At 41.6% G+C, this 24,437-nt stretch overlaps 1 protein-coding gene across 5 annotated transcripts in view; it reads left to right on the forward strand.

Annotated features, from left to right (window-relative positions):
* EBF1 (EBF transcription factor 1) overlaps positions 1 to 24,437 on the forward strand; it is a 394,923-nt gene that overhangs the window by 254,937 nt on the left and 115,549 nt on the right. For 3 of the 5 annotated variants that reach the window (XM_005672579.4, XM_003359834.5, XM_021076602.2), the window contains exon 8: positions 10,951 to 11,092. In XM_005672579.4, the coding sequence (XP_005672636.3) occupies positions 10,951 to 11,092 (142 nt within the window). The remainder of the gene's footprint in view (positions 1 to 10,950; positions 11,093 to 24,437) is intronic. The other 2 variants (XM_005672581.4, XM_003359836.5) reach the window with 1 other exon arrangement.

Below are 24,437 nucleotides of genomic sequence, written 5' to 3' on the forward strand. Positions count from 1 at the left end.
GGGTACAAGATGTCACCACAGAAGTCACGGTAATACCTGGAGACTGGGAAGTGCATTTCCAAATTCATCTTATCTCTTTAACAAAGTTTTTCCATAGGCTATAAATCTCTGCATATAAATGTTAGATCTGTAACTACATATGAGTATAAATGTCAGATATGTTTGTTCACACATGGATGACTACACTCAGTAGCATTTATTGTTGTAGTTGGTGGTGAATGCATCATGATGAAGAAAGATGGAGTGTTTGCCCTAATGAAACATATTCCAGTCAGGGTCTATTAGTTAGGATCATACCAGCTGCTGTAACAAATAGAGCAAAGAAGGTTTAAGGGCTCACATGTAACAGAAGGTTATTTGCCGCTAACATAATTGCACAAGACAGGTGCTCCTGGTTGGTGAGCAGATCTTGCACATGAAGTAGTTTGGGGACCTGTGTTTCCAACATTTCCTAGAGCCTTTTGGTCCCCATCCTTCCAGTGGAAGAGTAGGGACTGCATAGAGAGGATATGTGGACTTCTTGAAAACCTGGTCTTAGGAGTTCCTGTCGTGTTTTAGCAGTTAAAGAACCGGACTAGTGTCCCTGGTCAGACGTGAGTTTGAGAGTTCAATCCCTGGTCTCGCTCAGTAGGTTAGGGATCCAGCATTGCCAGGAGCTATGGTGTAGGTTGCAGCCACAGCTCAGATCCCAGCAGATGTAGCTCCAATTCAACCCCTAGCCTGGGAACCTCCATATGCCATGAGTATGGCCCTAAAAAGCAAACAACAACAACAACAACGAAAACCCCCTGGCGGAAAAAAAAAAAACAAAAAAACAATAAAAAAAAAACCCTGGTTTTAGAAGTGATTCTTGTCAAATCTGCTCACATTGTACTGGCGAGGAGTCTGTCACGTGGCCATGTGGAACCGCACACAGAGAAGCCTGGGAATGTCTAGTTGTGCCGCCTAAGAAGGAGAGAAAATGGATACACAGGGAACCATTACCATCAGCCACCACACTGTGGACAAATAATCACAAATCATTAAAATTGTAAATTGTTGCTCTAAAGGAAAAGCAGGAGAATATGAGAAGATAACAGTGTGGGTTGGGGATGGGAGCCTACCGTAAAGCAGGTGACCAGGGAAACTTCAGAGGAGGTGACTTTGCAGCTCAGAGCTAAGGGATAAAAACAAATTGTCCTGAGAAAAGCCAGAACCATTTTCTAAGCAGAGAGAACAGCAAGCTCCAAATTCATGTTTATCTCATGTTTCTCTGAGGAGATGGACAATCTTCTTTCGCTTGCTAGTCGTTTGGAGTAGGGGATAGGAAATCAGAGAAGAAACCACCAGGTTATTCTTCGCAAATTCCCACCAAAATGTGTGGTCTTTCAAAAATGATGACCTGGGAAATGACATTAAAAGGCAACTCTCTGCCCTTTTTGGGGGGTGAATTCTGTAAATTTCGGAGAACCCTTGTTATTTATTCAAAAGCCCACAGAGGCTCTGAACCAGTATGTTAAAGGGTATGATTAGAGGATTCTTAAAATATATGCCCGAACGCTGCATATTTTGGTCTGCTTTTAAAGGCACTTAAATAAAGAAGGAAATATTCTCAACCCTTTTATTTCTCTCCCACTAGTCCCCCACCCCCTGTCTGATATTGTTTTGACAAACAGCACATCTTGCAATTAAATTCTTTACCAACAGAATGCTAGGGGCCCGAGCTGCAATCACTCTCTTCATACAGAATAATTTCGAGATGCACCATGCTGATTAATTATACTGAAAGCAGCTCTAATGATAGTTTCAGAATACAGGATTAATTCACATAACATGGTAAATACAAATGGTGGATTTTCAACCTGATATATTAAACCATTACGGCTTATTGGGCAAATATGTATCTTGGCGTGAGCCTTATGCTGGGCCTTGGCAGAAAATATGCATCACTGAAAAGGAATCCTTATGAACAGGATCTGATGAGTGGTAGCTGTGCACTTAGAGGAAATAAATTCCTACATTAAGTACAGTTGCTATTGAAAAAAAAAATGTAAAATACATTAAAGGGGAGATGTGAAAGTGTTGGATTTGATCAGTATTGCCAATGAATATTGGTTTAAGGAGGCCTATACTTATTGAGACTTACCAAAGAAGATAGGCTTATGTTCTTCCATTTTTGAGGTTGTCGCTTAGAGAGCTCTTATTATGGGTGAGACACTGTACTAAGTGTTTTATGTGTATAGAGTTATTTATTTTCCTATCCTCTTTCCCTTGTTTACTTTGCTTCCAACAAGCACGTCGGCCTTCCTTCTCTTCCATCACTTCTCTTCCCCAAACTTACTAAACTCATTCTGGCCTCAAGACTTTTGCACTTGATATTTTGTCCCCCTGGAAATTTTCTGCCATATCATTGCTTGGCTGGATACTTCTTATTACTCAGATTTCAGCCAAAATGTCACCTCCTTAGAGAGGCCCTCCTAAATCATCGAATCAAAAGTAGCTCCTACCTACACATCATTCCCTCCACGTTTTATTTTCTTCTTGGAACTTTTCATGTTGTGAAATTTGTTTTCACTGCTTATTTGTTTATTGTCCGAAAAATCCCCCCCCTTTTTTTTTATCTGTGTCAGATATAAACTAAGCTCTTGATGGGCAAAATACTTGATCTGTCTTGTTCATTGCTGCTTTTCCAGTACCTAGGATAATGCTGGGCATTTGTTCCTATGATTAAATGACTTAGCTCCAGTTTACAAGTTAGTAAGAGATGGCATTGGGGTTCAAACTCAGGACTGTCTGACCCTGGAATCTGAGCTGCTGACTAATGTGCTCTTTATTTGCTCCCAGTTTCCCCATCCACGTGCCATTGTTCATTGGCAAAGAGCACACATGGCAGTTCTTTGTGTTTGGGCTCACTGCTACTTACAACAGCCAATGGGAACAGCAGTTAAATGCCAATGAGACCATCAAGAGCCATTGAAAGGACCCTGATCCACAGAGAGAGAAACTACGTTCAGATCAGGGATGGGCTTTTTATGTCTAGCATGTGCCACGGTTCAGGAGACAGAAGCTGAATCTAGTTTCTAATGGCCCAAATTAGTTGAGCACAAGTATCCGAGGATTTAGAAGAGTCTGTTCTTGATTGCTGATGAGGGGTATTTTTGCTGTGTGCCTTAAAGGGCGAATGTAATTCAGCCACTTGCCACCTTACTCTTGCAGTTCCACTCAGTTACATTCTGTAGGATCATGCGTCCTCCATAATTTTTAATGAGTTATTTGGAATCTTTCAACCAGATAGAAACTAGCAATCAGGCTGGTTTCAGAGAGTATGTCATTCCATATCTGTCAAGGATGTTTTAAAGGACAAAGTTAATGAAGATCTAAAGACTGCTGACCATTTTTATGTAAATAATACCTAAAGTGTAGTCAGTCAGACAGGCAGAGTAATGTGTACTGGAGGATTCCAGCGGGGAAAGGACTTAAGCCAGGAGTTTGTATTGAGAGCAAAAAAGCTACTGTGGTTGAGAAGTGGACCTGGACTTTCAAGTTTCCCTCCAGGTTTGCCTTTGCACTTAATTGTGTCCTATGGCCTTGGGGATGTTTTTAAGCCTCTTGGGCATCCATTTTCCAAATTGTAAAAGGAAGTATTGGACATGCAGCATCATAGCTACTGAGGGCTCCTGTTTGTCATTGTCTCCTACGATTCTCTTGTGATGACATATTTTTCAACCTAATTGCATTTCCTGAGTAAGAAGCACACTCTGTATTTTAAAATCATTCAAGACCATGCTAAACTGCCAATTCAGAGCATCCTGTATGCATGAGATAACCAGTGTTTGCAGACAGAATTGATATGATCCCATATCAAGAAAGGAAAGTTACTAATATTTTAGTATGTGTCTTCACTGCAGATGGATTACGATCCCTTCTCTGCAGTTTTGTCCCCATAAGACATTTAAAAATTTTCCTTGGAAGCCACTGGACTGGCTGATCTTTTGGGTCTAGTTAAAAGAACCTGTCAAGAGTGCTTCAGCAGACAGGTTGGGTGAAGAATGTGAGCTGTGTGAAGTAGAGGGTAGAATTTGGAGCCGGTAGCTTTTATTTTATAGAATAGTTTGAAGTTTACAGAAAAAAAGGAGGGAAAGAACAAAGTTCTCATATACTCCCTAATTTCCCTTGCCTAGTTTTTCTTATCATTAACATCTTGTGTTAGTGTGATATGTTTGTTACAATTAATGTGTCAGTATTGATACATTCTTATTAATCATGGTGCATAGTTTACACTAAGGACTCACCATGTTATACATTCTATGTGTTTGTACAAAGGCTTGATGTTATGTATCTACCATCACAGTATCCTATAGCACACTTCCACTCTCCTAAAAACCCTCTGTGTTCTACTTGTTCATCCCTCCCCCTCCTCCTCCCAAACTTCTGGCAACCACTCATCTTTTTACTGTCTCCACAGTGTTCTCCATTCCCAGATGTCTTGTAGTTAGAAGCATACAGTATATAGTTTTTACAGTTTGGATTTTTAAATTTAGCTCTTTGCATTGAAGGTTCCTCCATATCTTTTTGTGCCCTGACAGCACATTTTAAAAATTGCTGCCTCATATTCCATTCCGGGGATTACCAGTTTGTTTATCCATTTGCCTACTGAAGGATATTCTGGTTGCTGATGCCTTATATTTAGTTGAGGGTTTTTTAAAATTGATATAATGTTAGATTCACATGGAGTTGTACAAAATTATACAGAATGATCCTGTGTATCCTTTAGCCAGTCTCCCCTGGTGGTAATATTTTGTGAAACTATTGAAAAATATCACATCATATTATACAGTATTCATTCAGAATATAAGCATTTGATACAGTCTACCTATCTTATTCAAATGTCCCTAGTTTTAGTTGTACCCAATTGTGTGTATATATGTCTTTAGCTCTATAAAATTTTTTGCACATTTAGGTCTGGGTATCTGTCACCACAGTTAAGGTATTGAACATTTCCATTCCTATAAGGATCCCTCCTGTTGTTCTTCTGTAGTGGCCACATCCACCTTCCCTCTGTCCCTAGTCCCTGGCAACCACTAATCTGTTCTTCATTTCTGAACTTTTCTTATTTCAAGAATAAGTAAATGAAATCATGCACTGTACTAGTTTTCTATGCCTGTTCTAATGAAATACCACAGACCAGGTGGCTTAAAAACAGAAATGTGTTTTCTCACAGTTTTGGAGGCTAGAAGTCCCAGATCAAGGTGTTAGCAGGTTTGGTTTCTTCTGAGGCCTCTTTTCGGCTTGCAGGTGGCCTCCTTCTCACTGTGTCCTCACATGGCCTTTCCTCTTTGCATGAACACCCTGGTGTGTCCAAATTTCCTCCTCTTATGAGGGTACCAATCAGATTATATTAAGTGCCATCCTAATGCCTCCTTTTAACTTAATTACCTCTGTAAAGGCCCTCTCTCCAAATACAGTCACATTCTGAGATTCTGGGGTTAGGACTTCACCATATTAACTTTGAAGGGGACATAAGTCAGCCCATAATGTGCAATATGTAGTCTTTTGATATTGGCTTTTTTTTTTTTTCACTTGACATAATTCTTTGGAAGTTCATCTAGATGTATCAATAGTTTCTTCCTTTTTATTGCTGAATACTATCCCACGGAATGCAGCTTACTTAGTGCCTTTTTATTTCATAAACTTCAGGCCAGTGTATATTAAGGGTTCTGAATTAATGCAAACATAGAAAAGCTAAACCCGAAGGTAAGGAAGCCACATAACAGGCCAATTACACCACTAATTTCCTTGGACTGAGTTATCATACAGAAGCCTTGAAAACCAAGATTTACAATTTTTAAATCATTATTCAAAATTAAGTTGTTAAAGTGCTTAGACTTTTGGAGGGAGGTATTTCCTACCAACAAATTCTAAGTTTAAACATTGAAAATATTTTTATGATTTAATTTTTTTATGATTTGATATTTGTTCTAGAAATGTTTAAAGATAGAAATTTCAACCCTTTGGGTTGCATTTGTCATAACCCCTTCTTCCACATGAGCTGCTACTTTTGTTAATGTGATTTTCTAGTCATGACTGAATTTAGCTGCTTGCATCTTTTTGAAAATCTGCTCATGAGACAGAGATCATGCTTCATGAATCTGAGATAATATGTTGGGACATACAAGGTCTTCTGCCTGATAGGAACGGAAGAGATATAGCCTGAGGAATGATATCAAGAAAATATTAACCAATAACAAAACTCCCAGAGAACCCCTCATTCATATGAAGTATTGGGAAAACTGGATCACACTGATAAGATGTCTAATTTATGGACTATTTTCAAAGCAGGAAAGTTTCACTTTACTTCATGCCTAGAACATAACAGGCTAAGAGGCAGATGATTTATAGAAAGTAATGTAAACCAGTGAAATCTGCAATTCACCGGAGACCTAAATAATATAATTGTATGTCATAAACATGAAGGTCTTTATAGGTCTTTAAATTTGTGAGATTTCTTTGTTAGAATGATAAGATAGTGAACGCAGAAGCAATAATTTTTGTATCCTTTTATTTAAAATAACAGTTTAGGCTGGTCCTCTTTATGGCAATTAAGATGTTTCAAATTGTCAGCCTTGGACTTTTTGATGAACATCACCAACAAGGCAACAGCTATGCTACCGCTGCTAACATTTGCTACCTAAGAACCAGAACCCATGTTAGCCCCTCTAAATAATGTGAGCCTCATAGTAACCTTATGAGATAGGTACTATTATCATTTCCATTTGGGAGTCAGAAACACTGAGGCTTAGAAAGGTTAAGTTACCTGGTCAAAATCATATCAGCTAGGAAAGCTTGAGCATCAAGAATTATAAATTTTGTGTTGAATTATTTATAATTTTAAAAAGATAGTGATAAACAGTAAAATTGATAACTTTTAGGGATATTTGGATCCAAGATATGAGAGAGCAAATTCTGAACCACTCATAGGAACCAAGAAATCAAAAAAATTCTTGTAAAATCTCTAAAGTCCATGGGTAGCTATGGACTTCTCTTCTGCCCTTTTTATTCCCTCCCACTGAATATCCTCACCTGGAGAGTTGGATGCAAACAGAAGATACCACAGAACACACTGGGTATTTGCCAGCACATCTCTGGATTGCTCTACTAAAAAGCCATGCCCTTTCCCCAAATAAAAGTTTCCAAAAAAGGAGAGATAAAACTATATACATATATAACCCTAAACATGTCTACCTAGCCTAATACTTATTTCAGGGGAAATAACTTGGACATCCTCACAAATAAGTTGGAACAGTTTATTTCAAAATCGTTCAACAGCAGCACTGTCCAGTAGATATTCTGTCATAATGAGAGTGCTCTGTGACTGCCCTGTCCAGTATAATAGCCTCCAGCCACATGAGGCAACTGACCACTTAAACTGTGGCTATGGAGACTTAGGAACAATGGAATTTTAAATTTTACTTAGTTTAAGTGTAAATAGCCATATGAGTGGTTACTGAATTAGTTGCCGTTCTAGAGAGTAAAGGTTTGGTTATAACAGATATCATGAAATTCTAAATATACCTGCCCTTCATTTTACCCTGGGTCAGGGAAGTGAGGAAGGAGGTAGAAGGGGAAGGGATGGTCAAATCCAAATGTAAAATCATTTTCCATGTTTATCTGTCCCAAATTCAGGCCGGGCTTTGTTGACAAAATTGGGGAAGGTTGAAGATTTGGCAGGCCTGTCTGTCCCCTTGCCTGCATGAATGTGTCAGCACCTCATTAATCTTGTGTTTAAACTGTAAAGGCTCTTTTCCCTCCCACTATAGGCTTATTTTTAAAGGACTTTTCACTGTCCCCTTGGCATCTCACCATTAGGTTTTTTTTTTTTTTAATTTACAAGTGGCTCTATGGATTAATTGCAGCAGTTCTTATACTTAGTTGCATCTTGATCATTTCCAAATTGGAATGAGAGAAATTATTTGGGGGTAGGGAAATGAAAATGTATTGTGTTATGAGTTTTGGAGGAACATGCTAGGCATTTATTTTCTAGAAATTAAAGACATGAAGATTCTCTGTATCATCTTTCTCCAATTATAATTGATCTTTCAACAAAATGATCTTATCACACATGTGGTCTTGGTGACCCTTCTCTTGCCAAGAAAAGAAAAACATAGGGTGTGGGTTTTTTTCCTTAACCGTTTTCAACATATTTTGTTCAATGTCAGAATTAGATGACAATGTCTTTAAAGGATACTGAATATTTTAAGTCTGTAGACCTCTGTCTTACAGGTGCATGGTGGATTGTCACTGTGTTTTTTTTTTTTTTTTTTTTTCTGAAGACAGACATCTAGAATAACCACTTTCTGTATTTCCTGACACTGGAAACAGATACCGTTTAGCATTCCTTTTATAGTTTCTTCAGCTAACGACTCCAGTGACCACTTAATTGTGGTCTTGTAGTAAATCAAAATTTCTTTGAAAGACCCAGCTCTGTTACATAATTATAAATGTCCCATGGAGTCATCTCCTGAACTAAAAAGAAAAAGTGAATTTCCGTTGCTTTAAATAATATGGACTCTGCCACTACTTACAGTCCTTTTTGACAATAAGAACACTCTCTTCTTTCCCTCTTCCTCCTTCTCCTTCTTTTAAATTAACGTGCAGTTGATGGGGCATACACAGAAGCTTCAGGCTGTCACATCTGGTTGGTCAATCATGAAGAAAGAGAAAAACCACGTTTCGCAAACTGCTGCTTCGAACTTACTGGGTCCTTCCATGAATGACTTGCCCCGGCTGGAATTTTAGGTTTCGCAATGACTAGCGATAATACCCTGGGTCCCTGATGGACTCTCTTAATTGTTTACTTTGCATTTTAACAAAACAGAGTTAAAAAATAAAGTCGGGGAGGGCCCAGGTCAAGGTGAGGACCCTGAGGGAAGACTGAGGGGGGCCCACAGAAGCCCTCTGTCACAGTCACCCTTGGGAGACCCCAGGGAAGGATGACCATATGCCTTGCTTCCTGACTTCTGTACCCCGGTCCAGGTCTGAGAAAGTCTAGGGCCTTGATAAAAGGAGCAAGGCTAGAGTTCCTTTATGGCTCAGCGGTAATGAACCTGACTGGTATCCATGAGGATGCAGGTTGGCCTCTCTCAGTGGGTTAAGAATCTGGCTTTTCACTGAGCCATGGTGTAGGTCACAGATGTGGCTCACATCTGATATTGCTGTGACTATGGCTGGCAGCTGCAGCTCTGATTCAACCCCTAGCCTGGGAAACTTCCATATGCTGCAGGTGCAGCCCTAAAAAGAAAAAAAGAAAAAAAGAAAAAGACCAGGGCCTTGGGTCTACAAGGGAGGGCTCAGAAGGAAAACAAAAATAACACCAACAAAAATTTGATTGCCATCTGGGATACGGGGCAGGGGACGGGGTGGGAATCTGCCATATTTTGCCCGGATGCCTTTAGGTCAAAGAGGGGAACAGTGGAACTTTTAAATATGGCAAACATTGGTGGGGAGGGTCTGCAGAGGGTGCTACTTTGCCAGGCAGGGCTTAGAGCTTGCGGGCACCGCATTTTCCCCTCTGCCCAACTCAGGGGATGAAATCTTAGCGTTGCCCAAGATACTCCAAGGCAGGGCCCTCTTTGCCCAATTTGGAGAAAAGGCTTCCTCAGAAACCAGGGCCTCAGTATGTGCCAATCCTTGTAAAACATTTCACCTCATCAGGGCCTAAAGCCTCTCAAAACCAAGAACAATTAAAGCGAGAGTCTTTCTAAGCAACTGGGGAATTGCGAAAAAATAAATCAGAAATCCTCAGCCTTGGCTCTGGAGGTTCGCCTCATTATGAGAGCAGATCTATTAGCCCTCTTGCCATTGTCTTTCATTTCTCAAGTGAGGTGATTCTAATTAAATTAATCTGCATGTCAATCTATTGGTGATCAATCAAAGAGCCTGAGGTCCCCCCTATGCTGCAGGGTGCTTGCGGCTGACAGGGGCTGATAATGGAGGAAGAAATAAACTGTCGAGCAAAGTTAATTAGTCAACATAATAGGTGGATTAAACGGGAGCCAGCTGATTGCTGTTTCCCATGTCAAAGCATGAGGTGGGAGCTGAAGCTGCAATTACAGACAATTATTATATTTGGTTGTAAGAGGTCGCATGAATAAACATATCTCTGTGGGTTTCAGTTTTAATCCTCTTCCCCATTTAATATAAGGAGAAGTGTAGGTCATTTCTTCTCATTGTTTTAGTCAAAGTTCTTTGAGAAAACACTTTTGCCTGTGTCTGTTCTGGCAAACTCAGTCAGTTTATGAGACTGCAGGGTATCTGGACCAGGGCTTTTTCTTTTTTTTTTTTAACACAGATCTAAGACCCTTAATTAGCAAGGATTTTTTTTGGGTGCTGGTGGTGGTGGTGGTGCTGAGGCAGCCTTTGGTCTGATGTCTTATTAACTAAACTAACGTGGGAAGGAGACATAGAAGAAATCCCGAAAAGACACCCAGGAGAGAAAGCTGCATTCTAGCTCTCACTGAAACCTCTTTTTTCATTTCTCTCTCCTCTTAACCCTGACGCAGTGGGGAGGAAATATTTTAAAGATTCAAAAGATTTTTATTTGCATGATCAACTGTGATATCTGCCTCAGTGTCTAAACTGAAGGGTAATTTAGGTGAAACACAACCACCCTTGTGTAAAAAAAAAATATGCTAATAAAGATCCTCTTGTTAAAATTATGGTTAACAGTGTACCTTCTGCTGTATAACTATAAACTGTGCAATTTTACTTAAAACTGCATCAAAAGCGTTCCATGCCAAAGACCCACTCATCAATAGCTCCTCTTGTTAGACTTGTACAGCATAAGCACCAGTTATTATGGGAAATAGCTATGCAATTTTCTTCAGCTCCCAGCTGTTATTTATTTAACTTGAGTTTATTACCCTCTATGCTTTTATATTAAAATGTTCATTCATTTCTCTCTTCTGTCTCTAGGTCGTGGTGTCTACAACAGTCAACGTGGATGGCCATGTCCTGGCAGTCTCTGATAACATGTTTGTCCATAATAACTCCAAGCATGGGCGGAGGGCTCGGAGACTTGACCCCTCGGAAGGTACGCCCTCTTATCTGGAACATGGTAGGCGAATCATTTTCATTGGTTGGCATTGCTACTTGCACTGTGTGTTTATTTGGTTTCTTTCTTCCCATTCCACCCCGTGTTTTCTGCCCCTTTTCAAATTTCAAATGTCCTGTTGAACAATACGGATGCTGAGTATTTAAAGACAGGAAGGTGTCTTTGAGGCCCAGTCTTTCTTCTTGAACAGCTCTCTACCCTGGAAATAACTGAGGCGTCCTTCCTTCTGGTTGAGAAACGGGGGGAGACTGGACCACGGCTTTATTTTAAAGCACTTGGTTAAAAAATAAAGACCAAAGCAGGGCGACAAAAATCAGGATATATTTTGAGGTTATCATGGTTGACCTGATTGTATAATGAACTTCACTCTCTTTCAAATCTTACTGGTGTATCGCTATGACTAGATACTTAACTACATTTGGAGATAAGATCCAAAGTCTAGGTCAGAGGGGCTTTCTGAATATGAAGTCCAAACTAAACGTCCCTCCTGTGCCCTGTGTACCCCCCTCCCCTTATCACCCCATGATACAGCTTGCTTTCTGTAGGTAGATTTTAGTGAGGGAGAAATCACATTTCTCTTGATTTTACGGCCAATCAGTTGTATCTTTGAGAGGACTGGAGGAAACCAGACCAAAATTTGAACCAAGAGAAGTGAATGCCCCTCAGAGGAACTGTAGGCTGGATTAAAAGTGTGTCCAAATAGTTCTGTGCTATGTGTAAATATAATGTATGCATCAGTCCTTCCATTCATCCTCCATTCATCAATCTATCTATCCATCCATCTACCCATCCAGCCATCATCCATCCTCTATTCACCCATCAATCCATCCATCAGTCCAACCAATCCATCGATCTATCCACACACCCAAGAAACACTGAGACTCTACTGGATACCGATAACATTTTCTCCAATCTCTTCAAATTAAACTCTTAATTCATTTCTGCATTTCACTTTCCAATTTGCTAAGTCATCAGGATTCTTTTAAAAACACAAATGACCACCTGCCGTGCCTGATTTTTCAATGGGCCATGAGCTGTCCATGATATAGTTTTGAGGTAGAAAACTCCTTCCCCTGCCAGCATACCAATTTAATAAACACTATTTTGGCCTGATTTTTTTTTTTCTGCACTTAAGGAATGTACATACTGTAGTTTTTAGTAATTAGCCAGATTTAACACTTTTAGGAGGGATTCTTTACCACATCCAGTTTTACAGTCTTTTTAAAGTAAACCATCATCTTTCAAAAGCCGTTGCTTTATGGTTTCATTAGTGCTGAGATGGATGGATATTACTTTTTGCAGGAGGCCATTTGAAACACCTGCTCATGATTACATTCCTAGTTCCATTTCTGTACTTAAAATTATTCCGATCCTCACTTTACAGCAATGTTACCTTTTTAATACCCTTGAAGTCACTTCAGACATTGCATGATTAGAGATGTTTAACTCAAAGGAAGAAGGGAAAAATAGGTAAATACTGAGTGGGTACCATCTGGAGAGCACCGGCTTAAAAGCTGAAGTCTTGTTTCCCACTGTGACGGGTTAGTTACTGACCTGTCTGGGAATAGAATTGACTGTTAGTTTGGTATCTGACAAGTCATGGGTTCATAATTTCAAAATATGATCCCAGTGTAGACCACACCCAGCTCCCATTCCTGCGCTGAGGAAGCTGGTAGCAGCGCGAATAACACCATGCAAATCATCCCTCCACCAAAAAACCCAACACACATTAGTAAAAAGCAACCTGCAAGCCAGGATACCTCTAGGGCATGAAGGCCGGGAACATTATTTCATATTGTGATATGGAGGAAAGAGCCTTGATATAGGAGCTGGGAAACCTAAGCTGAATTCTGAGCTTCACCTCTGCCCTTTGTATGACCTTGGACAAGTCAACTTACTTTTAGGATCCTTAGTTTCCTTCTGGACAAAATGAAGATGATGATCTGAGATGGGGGAGTGTAAAAAAAAAAAAAAAATGTGTGCCTTGGGTGGGGACAGGTCACATACACAGGGGAAGTAGACTGGGTGGAGGCTACAGAAAAGGCCAAGTTCATGCTCTGCCGACCCCAGCCCTAGGGAGTTGTCAAGAGCAGGGAGAGCCCAGTGAGGCCAGGTGTTCCAGTTTGGCCAGAATTAAAACTCTCCTGTTTTTTAATTGCTGGCAACCAATTACAAATATTTTAGCCCCCAAAGGGTGGGGGGTGGGGAAGGGGGAAAAAAGTCACTTAGGAAGAAAATAGCCATATTCTCACAGTTTGAGACCTCTGGATCAAATTGTCTCTAAGCTGCCTCCCAGCTCAAGTATTCTCCCTTCTAGGTGGACAAATTAGTATTTCAGTCGGGCTCTCCTTTTATTCTGTTTTAAAGACAACATTTTTTTTTCTCTGCTCCAGTTGATCAGTCCCCGAATGGCCATGTTCTCATTAGCATTTTATTTAAGAAAACGATGACATTTCATGGTTTATTGATAGTTAACCATCACAGAGGACCTGAGTATGTCCTATCTCCTTCAGCTAGGGGGCCTCTCTCTTGCCAAAACCTGACTTCCCTTCTCTCCAGAAGAATAAAAAGGCAGACACTTCGAGGTTCTTAGTAATGACAATACGTGGAAATATGCTTCTCTGAAGAATGAATCAACCAACCACACATAACCACCCACTCATTTAGACACTTCAAGCTGATACATAAATATCTACTCTGCAGAGAATGACTATGGGCTCTTTCATTGGTGACGTGTGGGAGTGGACTTTGATGCTAATTCATGTCGATTTGGAGACCTGGTAATATTTTATCTTGGCCATTGAAGAATCCTATTTGAAACTGCCCCATTAAGACTCGCAGAGCCACGCCTTGTCCTCACACCTCCCACCCCCCACCTCCCGCCTCCCACCTCCCACTGCTGCCCCCACGGTGAGTCTGTGCTGTATTTTCACCTCTCAGGTGATCTGTAGGGGCCTCCGTTTTCCCTCATTCTGGGCTTCTTACCATCTCATTACAGGTAGCCTGCATTATTCGGAACTCTTCTGCACATCTCTATTTATATCTTGCTTGTCAGAAGCTTGGAGGAAAGTTCTCTTCCGTGGCTCATCTTTCCCCCGATAAGAGAAATAGAGACCACGCTTAACATTCATGCTGTCTTCCCTTGTGTGACCCACAGACTCACAAACCTCGGAGCTCGAATAACTGTCCCTGTATTTCAAATGGGAGAGTTGACAAAGGCAAATTTATTTCACAGACTCTTGTGTGGTCCAGAGAGGGTGAATCCTGGCACGTTGTAGCTCATGGTAATTGCTCTCCCGCCCATTTTTTTCTTCATTCATAAATACTGAGATTTTCTTTGGCTGGATATTTATGAGAGAGTTTAGGCCAGTAAGGTTTCCTCTTTAAGCAAGAGCTTTATGGAAGATATACCGTTGGGGAGAGAGGCAGCCTCAGAACCTAACTGCTCTCAGAGGCTGAGCTGACCTCGTCCACCCCCCCACCCCCTGCCATGGTAATGCACAGCTCGGAATTGTGTGCTCCTGTCTTCCAGCCTCTTGGGCACATTCCAGGGGACTGTGTGCTGGGATCTTCAAAGGGCTGGGGGAGTGTATTACCATTTTTCTTCTTGAGTTTCAGCTTGTGTTTACTTGAAGGTAAGGCCAATCCTGGCATCAGTTTCTCTATTTTCCCCCCCTGGAGCAAAATGCAGTGCCCTTACAAAGCAATAGTGCAGGGACCCTGTCAGCTTGCATGCGCTAACACTTTATTATCTAATGATCTAATATGCAACAAGGCAAAGTGCCGGTGCTCATCATTCTGACATAGAATGCCGGGAGAAGTGACTAAATTACTTTATGTACCATTAGCGCTAGCAGCTATGGTGAACTCACCGGCAGCATTTATGCAAATGCCTGTGAATACACTCCACTGGCTTTGTCAGGGAGCCGGCTGACAAGCAGTTTAAATGCTCATTTTTTTTTTTTTTTTTAGAGGACATTTTTTTTTTTTTTTAATTTTGGCATGAATGTGTTTTTCCCTCTTTCTCCTGCCATCTCTCCCCTTTGCACTTTTGGGGGATTTGCTTCCTTCATGATCACCAGGGAAATCTGAACAGGTCTGGGGGCTCCACCAGTACCCTTTCTGGGAGTGTGGTTAAGGCTTCCATCTGGTGTTCTTCAGATTTAGGGCTTTTAAAAATTATTATGCATTTGTACCACCTTCATATATTTTTGAAAAATCAATGGAACTATATTAATCAGGAGTTTTTAGAAGACGAACATTTTAATGGTCATGAGGACTTAGTTTCTTGGCTCAAATGCAGATGTTTTGAAACACCCCTGCTTCTTAAAATGGCAAGTGATTGAAATGTAGTTTTGTGGACATCAGATACAAATGAATTAAATCTCCCACGTAATTACAAAGATTGAAATGTGAAGTATAATTGTGCCAGGATCCCAAAATAAAACAAAAGTGGGATTTGGTCAAACTAAAAATCCTTTGTAGAAGAAAAAAAAAAAAAAAAGAGTGGTGTTAGAATCACGGGGCCCATCTCCTTGCTGTAATTACAGCGTTAGAGAAAGAGAATCCGATTTTCACCACCACTAGTTAGTTCTGACCTTTCCATTGTAGTGTCTCCGTCCAGCTGTCCCTGACAATATGGTGTTTTTCTTGCTCTTTGGCATTTGACCTCCTTTAATCCTTTTGCTCTAGACGGAGCAGTTTTTGCTTCTGTTGGTTGCCCCTGGGTATCCAGCCCCGTTGACTCCTGTGCCCAGCTGCACTTAAATTTGTTGTTTTATGGACATGTGGAGAAAGACGGTTCAGGCTTGGGGAGATTACTCCAAATTGAGAGACAGCGTGGAGCTGCCAAAGAAACGAGAGGCCCTCTCTTTCCCCCTCTGTGTAATGAGGCCCCTAAGAAATGGCTAAAGAATGTCCGGTGGATCCAATAGGAGGAGGATCAGCTGTCTGACGGGAGAGCTGGATTCCAGTCTCGACTCTGCCATTCACTAGCTGTGTGTCTCTGGGAAGGTCACTCTGTTTCTGTGGCCTCAGTTTTGTATATTTTCTCAGAGCTGGGAGGGGCCATCTCTAGACTTTTCAGCATATACTATTTTTCGCTGTTGCTCTGAACTGAAGTCATTGACCCAGGCCTTCCTTCATCTTGTACCTCCTGAGATATCTTTGGAGAATCAAGTTTTTAGGAGAACAGAGAAATCCACTGGGAGTTTCTAGTGCATTCCTTTCTTGGGAGCACTGGCCAAGGAGTAAGGCATCCATAAGGTGGACTTCAGACCATTCTTCCCTACATTCCTTCATACTAAGCATCCGCTACCTGCCAGATGGCAGGCTAGGTGCAGGAGCATGGACAGATAGAGTCCTGTCTTCACAGAATGTATATAAATAGAGAAGAAAGATGCTCAACACACTTTACACCTAACTCATTGAAGTTGTGATAAAAGGACCATTAAGGGAGTGGAGTTGGGAATGAGATGTCAGGAGAGCCTTCTTCAGGAAATTCCATGTATACTATAAGCTAAAAGATGAGTAAATTTTCACCTGGCAAAGGACACAGAAACAGATTTCCAGGCAGATGGAACAGCATGTGCAAAGGCTCCTTTGCTAAGCTGAGTTCAAGGAAACAGAAGGAAACTGTGATGGTTCCTGTTGCTCCAGCTGCTGGGAGTAGGTGGAGTCAAGGCTGGGGAAGCTGAAGAGGGGTCAGATCACGCCAGCTCGTGTGGATCCTCAGCCGTGGTCGGTGGCAGTTGTGAAATGATGCAAAGGCCAGGCAGGGCTTTTAAGAGCTCAGTGTCAATTACATGGTCTCCTAGTGTGTTGTGAAAACCCAGGGCGAGATTGCTCTGAGTGGCTTATTACCTTGCCCTTCCCTGCCGACCTTTGGCAGCTCACCAGGGGTGTCGGCTGTGTCCTGGAGCTGCCCCCCCACCCGCCATCACTTCTTATTCTATTAATAGTGCATGTGTTCAAAATAAGAAGAAAGCCCAACATTTGGAGAGTTCTTTTTTTCCAGATGGTTTTGGCTTATTGATTTGCTTTTATCATAAGTAGCTTAGGGAGAGTTTACCTATTGAATTTTTTTTTCACATGTAGAGACTTACCTTTGTAAGGCCTTTAGAATGGAGGGCTACTCTGTTATTTGACCTATGAAATAGGTATATTACTTGTCTAACCCCAACACCATGCAAATTGGATGAGTGAAAATAAACTCAACAACAAAGAGAAACAGACTGCCCCAAGTCTCTCCCTTCCCTCCCACCAGAGTCCGTGGCAGAGTCACAGGTCATGCTGAGTGAAGAGGCACCGAAGTAAAGACAAGGCATGTAAAACGTGCCCTCATTTTCCAGGGAAGGAAACTGAGGCCTGGGGACGGCACGTGACTCGCTCACCCTCACGTGGTTAGTTTCAGTCCAAATCCCTTTAGAACTCTGCGCTTGCCCAGGGCGTGCTGGCCTGCAAGTGTGAGTTTCAGGGGTTGCACAGATGTTGGAGGATGTGGGGTCCACCCCTGATGCCTTTCCAATTCCACTTGGCCCAGGCTTGCAGGGGTCTCTTGGGATTTCAAAGATCATGAGAAGAATTTCAACTCTCTCCAACTTCCTGACGGAAAGGCACCTTCAAGACACCAGAGCAGAGGATGAATGACTCAGAGCGTTACACTCGGACAATGGCCCTTTATGGGACTGGTTTTGGTGCAGAACTCCAGCCAGGCCCACTTAGGCAAGAGTTATTTTGGTGAAGAGTCCAGATGAGCAGAAAAATACGGGCGTCATCTTTTTTATGGAGGGTGGCAAAAAGCAGGACAGGTGCTTTTTAGTTCCTTGAAAAAGCAGGACAGATGCAAGAACAGAACATTGGGGTTAAGAATATCCAGATGTGTCATAAAATAGAGGGCAGAGGCCCCAGATTTTCAAGCATCACAACAGGCCTTTTTCTTTGAGCGATGGGTGGGGAAGGTGTCTTTCGTCTTCCCTTGCAATAGAAGGGACCTGGCAACATGTTAAGATAACAAACAAGGATGTAAGCGAAGACTGATTTTCAAAGTGTCCCCTGAGTAATCCGAAAAGCAGGTAACCCCACAGATCCTAGCACTGGGCAGGGGGACTTGATAGCCAGCAAGCTCTCAGCATCAGGCAGATTAGAGTCCATGAGCCAGAGGTCACTGCCAAGCAGGTGATCTACTTTATCTCTATGTGAATATGACACCACCAATAGCATTGCTGACCAAGGAGAAATAGGGCTCAGACTTTGCTGCCCTGCTTAAGAGTGACCAGGCCCAGGAAGTGATAGGTATTCTTTTTTCTTCTTATTGCTGTCATTGTTATTTTTGGACTTTTATCAGCTAACATTTAGGGAGCATCCACTGTGGGCCAGCACTGCAGTAATCATCTTATTTCTAGCATCTTGTCAAATCCTCCAACAAATCTGAACAGTGAAAAATCATTATCCCCATTTTACAGATGAGAAAACTGGGGTTTAGAGAGGTCAGTAACTTCCCCAGAGCCACAGTTAGGGTTGGACCTAGGACTCAACCCCGGGTCTCATTAGCCGCAGAGCTGTGTGTGATAGTGGTACTAAGAACAATGGCAATAAACACGCCCCAAGTCCCCTAAGTCCTGGCTCTGCTGGGCACATAGCGCTGTGGGGCACATAGCGCTGTGGGGACCCTCCTGTAAAGATAAGGAAAGATTAAGTAACTTGCCCAGAATTTCATAGCAAAGAAGTTGTAGGAGCTAGGATTCAAACCCAGAGAGCCTGACTTGGCAGTCTGTGGTTTCAACTGCCTGCTCTATCCATTATGCCAATATCCTTTCCATCTCATATCTTGCTGTTATTATTTTTTTCTCAATACGGGTAAGGCAGTTATGCTGGAATCTTAAATAGGCCTTTCAAAAGTTAGCCCAGACATGCCTTTTTTTTTTTAATTTTTAAACAGGCATATTGTATATGTTATCTTAGAGTTCATTTTCCTTCAGTAGCCTATTTTTTTTTTCTCATGGGTATGGTCAAATCAAGAAAATGCTAGTTTTTTTGGCTCACCAGTATGTTTTCTGTGGGCCTGGCAAGATAAGGGGGAGACTGGGACTATTTTATTTATTTGCAAGGATGTTCTAACTCATCTCTGTAGAAATCATTTGTTGACCATATGGATACCCTGGCACATACGCAAGGTAGAGAAAAAGGAGACCATGAGAAAAGTGTGGGATTGGGAGTGAGATGCCTGTTAGGACACTAAGAGTTGCTTTGTTAGGGTACCAAAGGGTAACTAAACCTCAGGCCACAAAGACTATGGGAAATGGAGAGGGATCTGGGGAGGCAGTTTTCCCAAATGAATTTCTTGACAAACCTGTCAACTGTGGGACACTTCCAGCATTTGGTATTTTGTGTGACCTAATAAATGCGTGAACCACACTTATTTTCATAAGCACATAGTGTCGGGTGGGGGTGGGGAGAAAGAATGGTTCTTTCTCCTTATATTTTGGAGCAACATGATTAAGCCTGATTTTTTTGTCTTTTATTTGGTCACAAAAGTGTCATAATTCCAATGGTGTTTTTCTGCATAATTGATTACCCCCAACCAAGGGCCTCTTCCTACTTACTTTCTGCTTACTTGAGAATATCAGAGGAGTCAAATGATATGAATATGCAAATGAGAGCTTCTCTGTACTGGTCATAAGTCTTCTTAAGATGAGATATTTAGGGGCAGTGACCAGGAGTGGGTTTGAAATGTTTTTTTGTTTAAACATTTTCAGTTATTCACACATAAATAAGTAAAAAACAGAGCGCTGTCCCTACCTTGTCACATGACCTCCACTGTGTGCTATGATGTCTTTGGGCCTCGATTTCCTCATCTATCAAGTGGGATTAGGGACAGGGGGCTTGAATCCAGCTGATTTCCTGAGCTGCTATGCACACATTGCCTTGGTGAGTGGCCACCAAAATCTCAAGGTGACAGTCATTCTACAGGACAGATCTGAGGTCACCTTCCCTTTACCTTGGTCATTCTTGGTCAATAGAGGGTTTCAGGAGGCCTGGAAAAGCCACAGGACACACCTAGCCTTCTTCTCTCTGAATTTATCCAGTCGAGATGGTGTAGTGTTGAATTTGCTTGATGGTTAGCAGTGAGCTTTTAGACCAGGTTTCCAATGCAGTATATGAGATAATTTTAGGTGAAAGGGGGGAAATGTTATTTTTTTTTAAATAATTATGTCTGTCTTAATGCAGAAGCAAAAAATAAAAAAAACCCCAAAAACCCAAAGTACTCCAAAGCTGTGATCTCACAGCTCTTATTGCTTCAGACAAGAATGAGTTGAAAGAAAAAGTAAGTCAATCTAAACCAAAATAGCAACTATAATGCTAATTAAGTCATAGAGTAAGTTGTAGGAGATGGAGCAAAATCAGGACTGAAGTTTGGGAAACACGGTTTTAAAGGGCTTAAGGGTTGGGGGAAGTAATAATTCTTTCGTGTCATCAGGAAACAGTGTAGGACCCTGGGAAACTTTTTTTTTGTTTTTACGAGTCAAATATTGTTTTTTAATAGAAAACCTTTTTAGCTCAGTTTACCATGAGAATAGACTTAATGTCCTCATAGGATTTTAAAAATCAAAACCTCTCCCAAGCTGTTCACTCTGTTTTTATTTTTAAACAAGTAGTGTCTGCATGTCAGAGAGCAGAAATTAGTGTGGAAAGAAGGATTTGAGTCAAGGGAGAGAATCAGCCAGAGTCCACCCAGGCAGCGCATTATGATAATATATACGGAACCAGCTGGACACTGAGCTAAGCTGACATTGTGTTGTCAGGGGCAGAATCGCTCATCAATTTCCAAGATAGGATTTGAGTTCAAATGACAGAAAGAGCAGCAACTGTGTTGAAACTGATGCTTGGGGGAGGGGAGGGGCAGGCAGGAACCAGCCAGGCCTAAAGACAGGAAGTGCTGGTACCTCCGGAAGGGGGTGGCTCTGTTTTCTCATCTGGCTGCTACCCTTCCTTCTAACCTTAACATCTGTCAGCAAGATCCACCTGGGCCCTTGCATGATTAGAGCCCAGTGCAGGGGCAGCTTATTGCTGTTAATTTTAACCCCTAAGAGAAGGAAGTGCCTGCTGCTGGAAGGGGGACCAGATCAGCCTGGGAACCTGGATTCTGCACAGCCACTGTCTGATCCACTGAGGAGGCCCAGTGTGGGTGTAGTGGCCGATAATAACCACTGGAAGACATCTCACCTTTTTTTCTTTTTAAGCTAGTCTGCTTAGTGCCTTGATATCTTAACAACACTGATGATTCTTCTTTAGCTCGTTTGCTTATTCATTCAGCATCCAGTCACTCATCTACTCACATTTATATATTGCTAGGCTACCTTTTCTATTGGACAACAGGGATGCAAGGCTGAACAAGGCAGGCACAGTTGTTGACATTACGAGGCATAGAGTCATCTGTGTGCCTATTTATGTGGCAATGTTAATCAAATGATGGCACATCGAATTACTTAAATTGAAAGGATGGGAAGCACAATACAGAACTACAGACTGCTAAGAGAGCTTTACACGGAGCCACGCCTGAAGAATCAAGGACACTTAAAATAAGAACTAGTAGGGCGTGCCCGTCGTAGCGCAGCAGAAACAAATCCGACTAGGAACCATGAGGTTGCGGGTTTGATCCCTGGCCTCGCTTAGTGGGTTAAGGATCCGGAGTTGCTGTGCGCTGTGGTGTAGGTCACAGATGCGGCTCACATCTGGCGTTGCTGTGGCTGTGTTGTAGGCCAGCAGCTGCAGCTCCCATTTGACCCCTAGCCTGGGAAGCCTCCACATGCCACAGGTGCAGCCCTAAAAAGCCAAAAGTCAAAAATAAATAAATAAAATAAAATAAAATAAAATAAGGACGAGTAGCATTTGATCAAGCAAGGAGGAAGGAGCATTTTAAGCAGAGGGGAGAAAAAGCATGTCCAAAATTCCATGTGGGATCAAAATCTTAGGAGCATGGGGGAGAGCTGCTTGGAATGTGGTTTAGGTCTGAGATCCATTTTTGAGAAAATAGATTTGGAAATTTTCATAGGTTGCTTTTTCTTTTGACCTGGAGAAGTGGGTCCAATGTATTTTCGTAATCACAGGCTAACAGAATTTTTGGCTCGGTAAAATGCTAGCTTTTAGACCGGTATTTTGAGTGATAGTGATTTAGCTGTTATGATAGCAGCCTTTGAGCATTTACAGCCCATTTGGTTTAACTGCTGAGCACTTTGTATCCTCTCTCTTAATGCCTGTCACCACCATAGGAGGGCGCTACTATTATTCTCTTTATTTAGCAAATGAGGCCATCTTGCAAAAACTTGGTTGTGGCCAAAAAAAAAAAAAGTCAGATTTTTGTATCTGCAACATTTGGACCTCCAAGGAGCTGACACAGGCGGCCGTCACCACTGTTCTTTCCCACTCTTTAGTCTTTGCCGATTCCCTCACGTTGGACTTGAGGGATGGAGAGAAATTCTCCTGCCATTTGATCATGTAATACAATTCCTGCTTCAATTGAAGCAAATTGACGACGTTACTCAAAGGCAAATTGAAAAGCCAGATCTGTGCCGAATCCCCAGGGTACGCTAGTTGGCATGTGCAGTGATATATGGGAAGGTGCTTTTCTGGGTTAAGATAAAAAATCCTGGTATCACGTCACGCTATCGGGGACCCCATCTCACTCTCCCTGTGCCAGGCTTGCAACTTGAAATACTCAGTGGACAGAAATGAAACTTTATAGAAATTAGGTGATCATCATCCTTATCAGATGAATATGATGCCATCAGCATGATTCTAGCATCCTCAGAGGAAAAAAAAAAAAAAAAAGAGAGATTTACCTGGAGAGGAGCAAGACAAAGTCCAAGGCATGGATTATAGGACTTTTCTGCCAGGCTGCCTTGGGCAGATTGGCTGGGAGATGACCTAGTAATTAAAATCCTGCTTAAACGTATGCTGCTGGTCAGTCATAACGAAGCCACCGACATGGGAAACCAGACGGTAACCAGAGAAGGAGAAGAAAAGTGAAACACAAAAGTAATACTGTCGAGCCCACAGGGTGCAGAAATAGAACTAAATTGGCCGAATGCTTATCTGACCACTAAGCATGAAAGCGGAACCCAAGGACTACTATATTTTTATCCCAATCTGTGAAATTAATATTTTATGTGTGAACATATGTTCCTGTGTTGCTGGCTTATTTAATTGACAGTTGCAATCAGCAGGATGCCAGTTGTTCAAACCTACTTTCTTCGCCCTTAGTTCTGGGGTGACGTGAATCAGGAGAACTTGGGGAATAGAGGCATGGACAGTGCCAGGTTTGGGGCTTCTTCTCAACATATCCGTTTCTTTCGTCCACCTTGAGGCGCAGCAATAACCATGCCCAAAGACATAAAAATAGCAGTAGACTCTGGCTGTTATTTAGAAGAATGATTCAAATTAATGTAGTTGATACAAATAGAGAACTTTCATTCTTCATTAAACTTTGGCTACTTATCTTTTGAGCACAGTTGGGAAGGCAGTAGGTACTGAGCACCTACTATGTGCTGGCCTGGAGACAGATGCTTTTAGGTTACTATGGATGGGACAGTGGATGATGGAAATGTGTCCCAGCAATTCTGGTGTGTTTTGTGATTTCTTAGTAGAAGAGAAAAGATAGTTTGCTCATTCTTTGCTCAACTCTTCTGGCTGAATCACCAAGCCAGCTGGGCTCTTCCAGTAACTATTATGTGCAACAAATCTATAAAGTCAGACCTCAGATTCCTCTACCTCTCAACTTTGGCCGAATCCTAGCAACTTTCCTAGTTTGGTTTAGCCAAAGCCTGCAGAATCCAATCCTTGTTGCTCAAAGGAGAAAACAAAGGTTGAGGAAAATGTTAATAAGGCACTGTTTTAGGATAACCTTTGTAACCAGTAAACTTTTATTGTTTTCTTTATATGTGTAAAATTCTGTCATGAACACCACTGAGATGGATAATGTCCAGACTGAAGATGAAATATAAGTGGAGCTACTTTCCAGTTTAAAAATATAAGTTCTTAGAGCACTGCTGTCACTTATATTCGATGTTCAGTCTGTGTGTTTGGCCGTCCAACTTACAACAATAGACGAGCATCTAAGCCTTGAAGTTCGGCAGTGTTTTCAGTGTTCCTGTGTTTAAATTGGCACCTGTAGTATTATATTAGGATGCCGGTTTTTGAACTTGGAAACAGAAGAAGGTAAAGAGAGATTTTACTATAATTCATATGTGGGCCTGAGTCTTAGGGGGAAAATAACTTTACTTGGAAATAGAGTAGTAATATTCTGCAAAGTTAATAAATATCCGCCCTCTATCTTGGGAATAAGGAATTT

This window comes from Sus scrofa, chromosome 16 (assembly GCF_054392235.1).
Source record: "Sus scrofa isolate SSC_HxYL_T2T_F1_AM1 chromosome 16, Sscrofa_HxYL_maternal_Yorkshire_Landrace_v2.0, whole genome shotgun sequence".
In the NCBI taxonomy this organism is placed as follows: Eukaryota; Metazoa; Chordata; class Mammalia; order Artiodactyla; family Suidae; genus Sus; species Sus scrofa.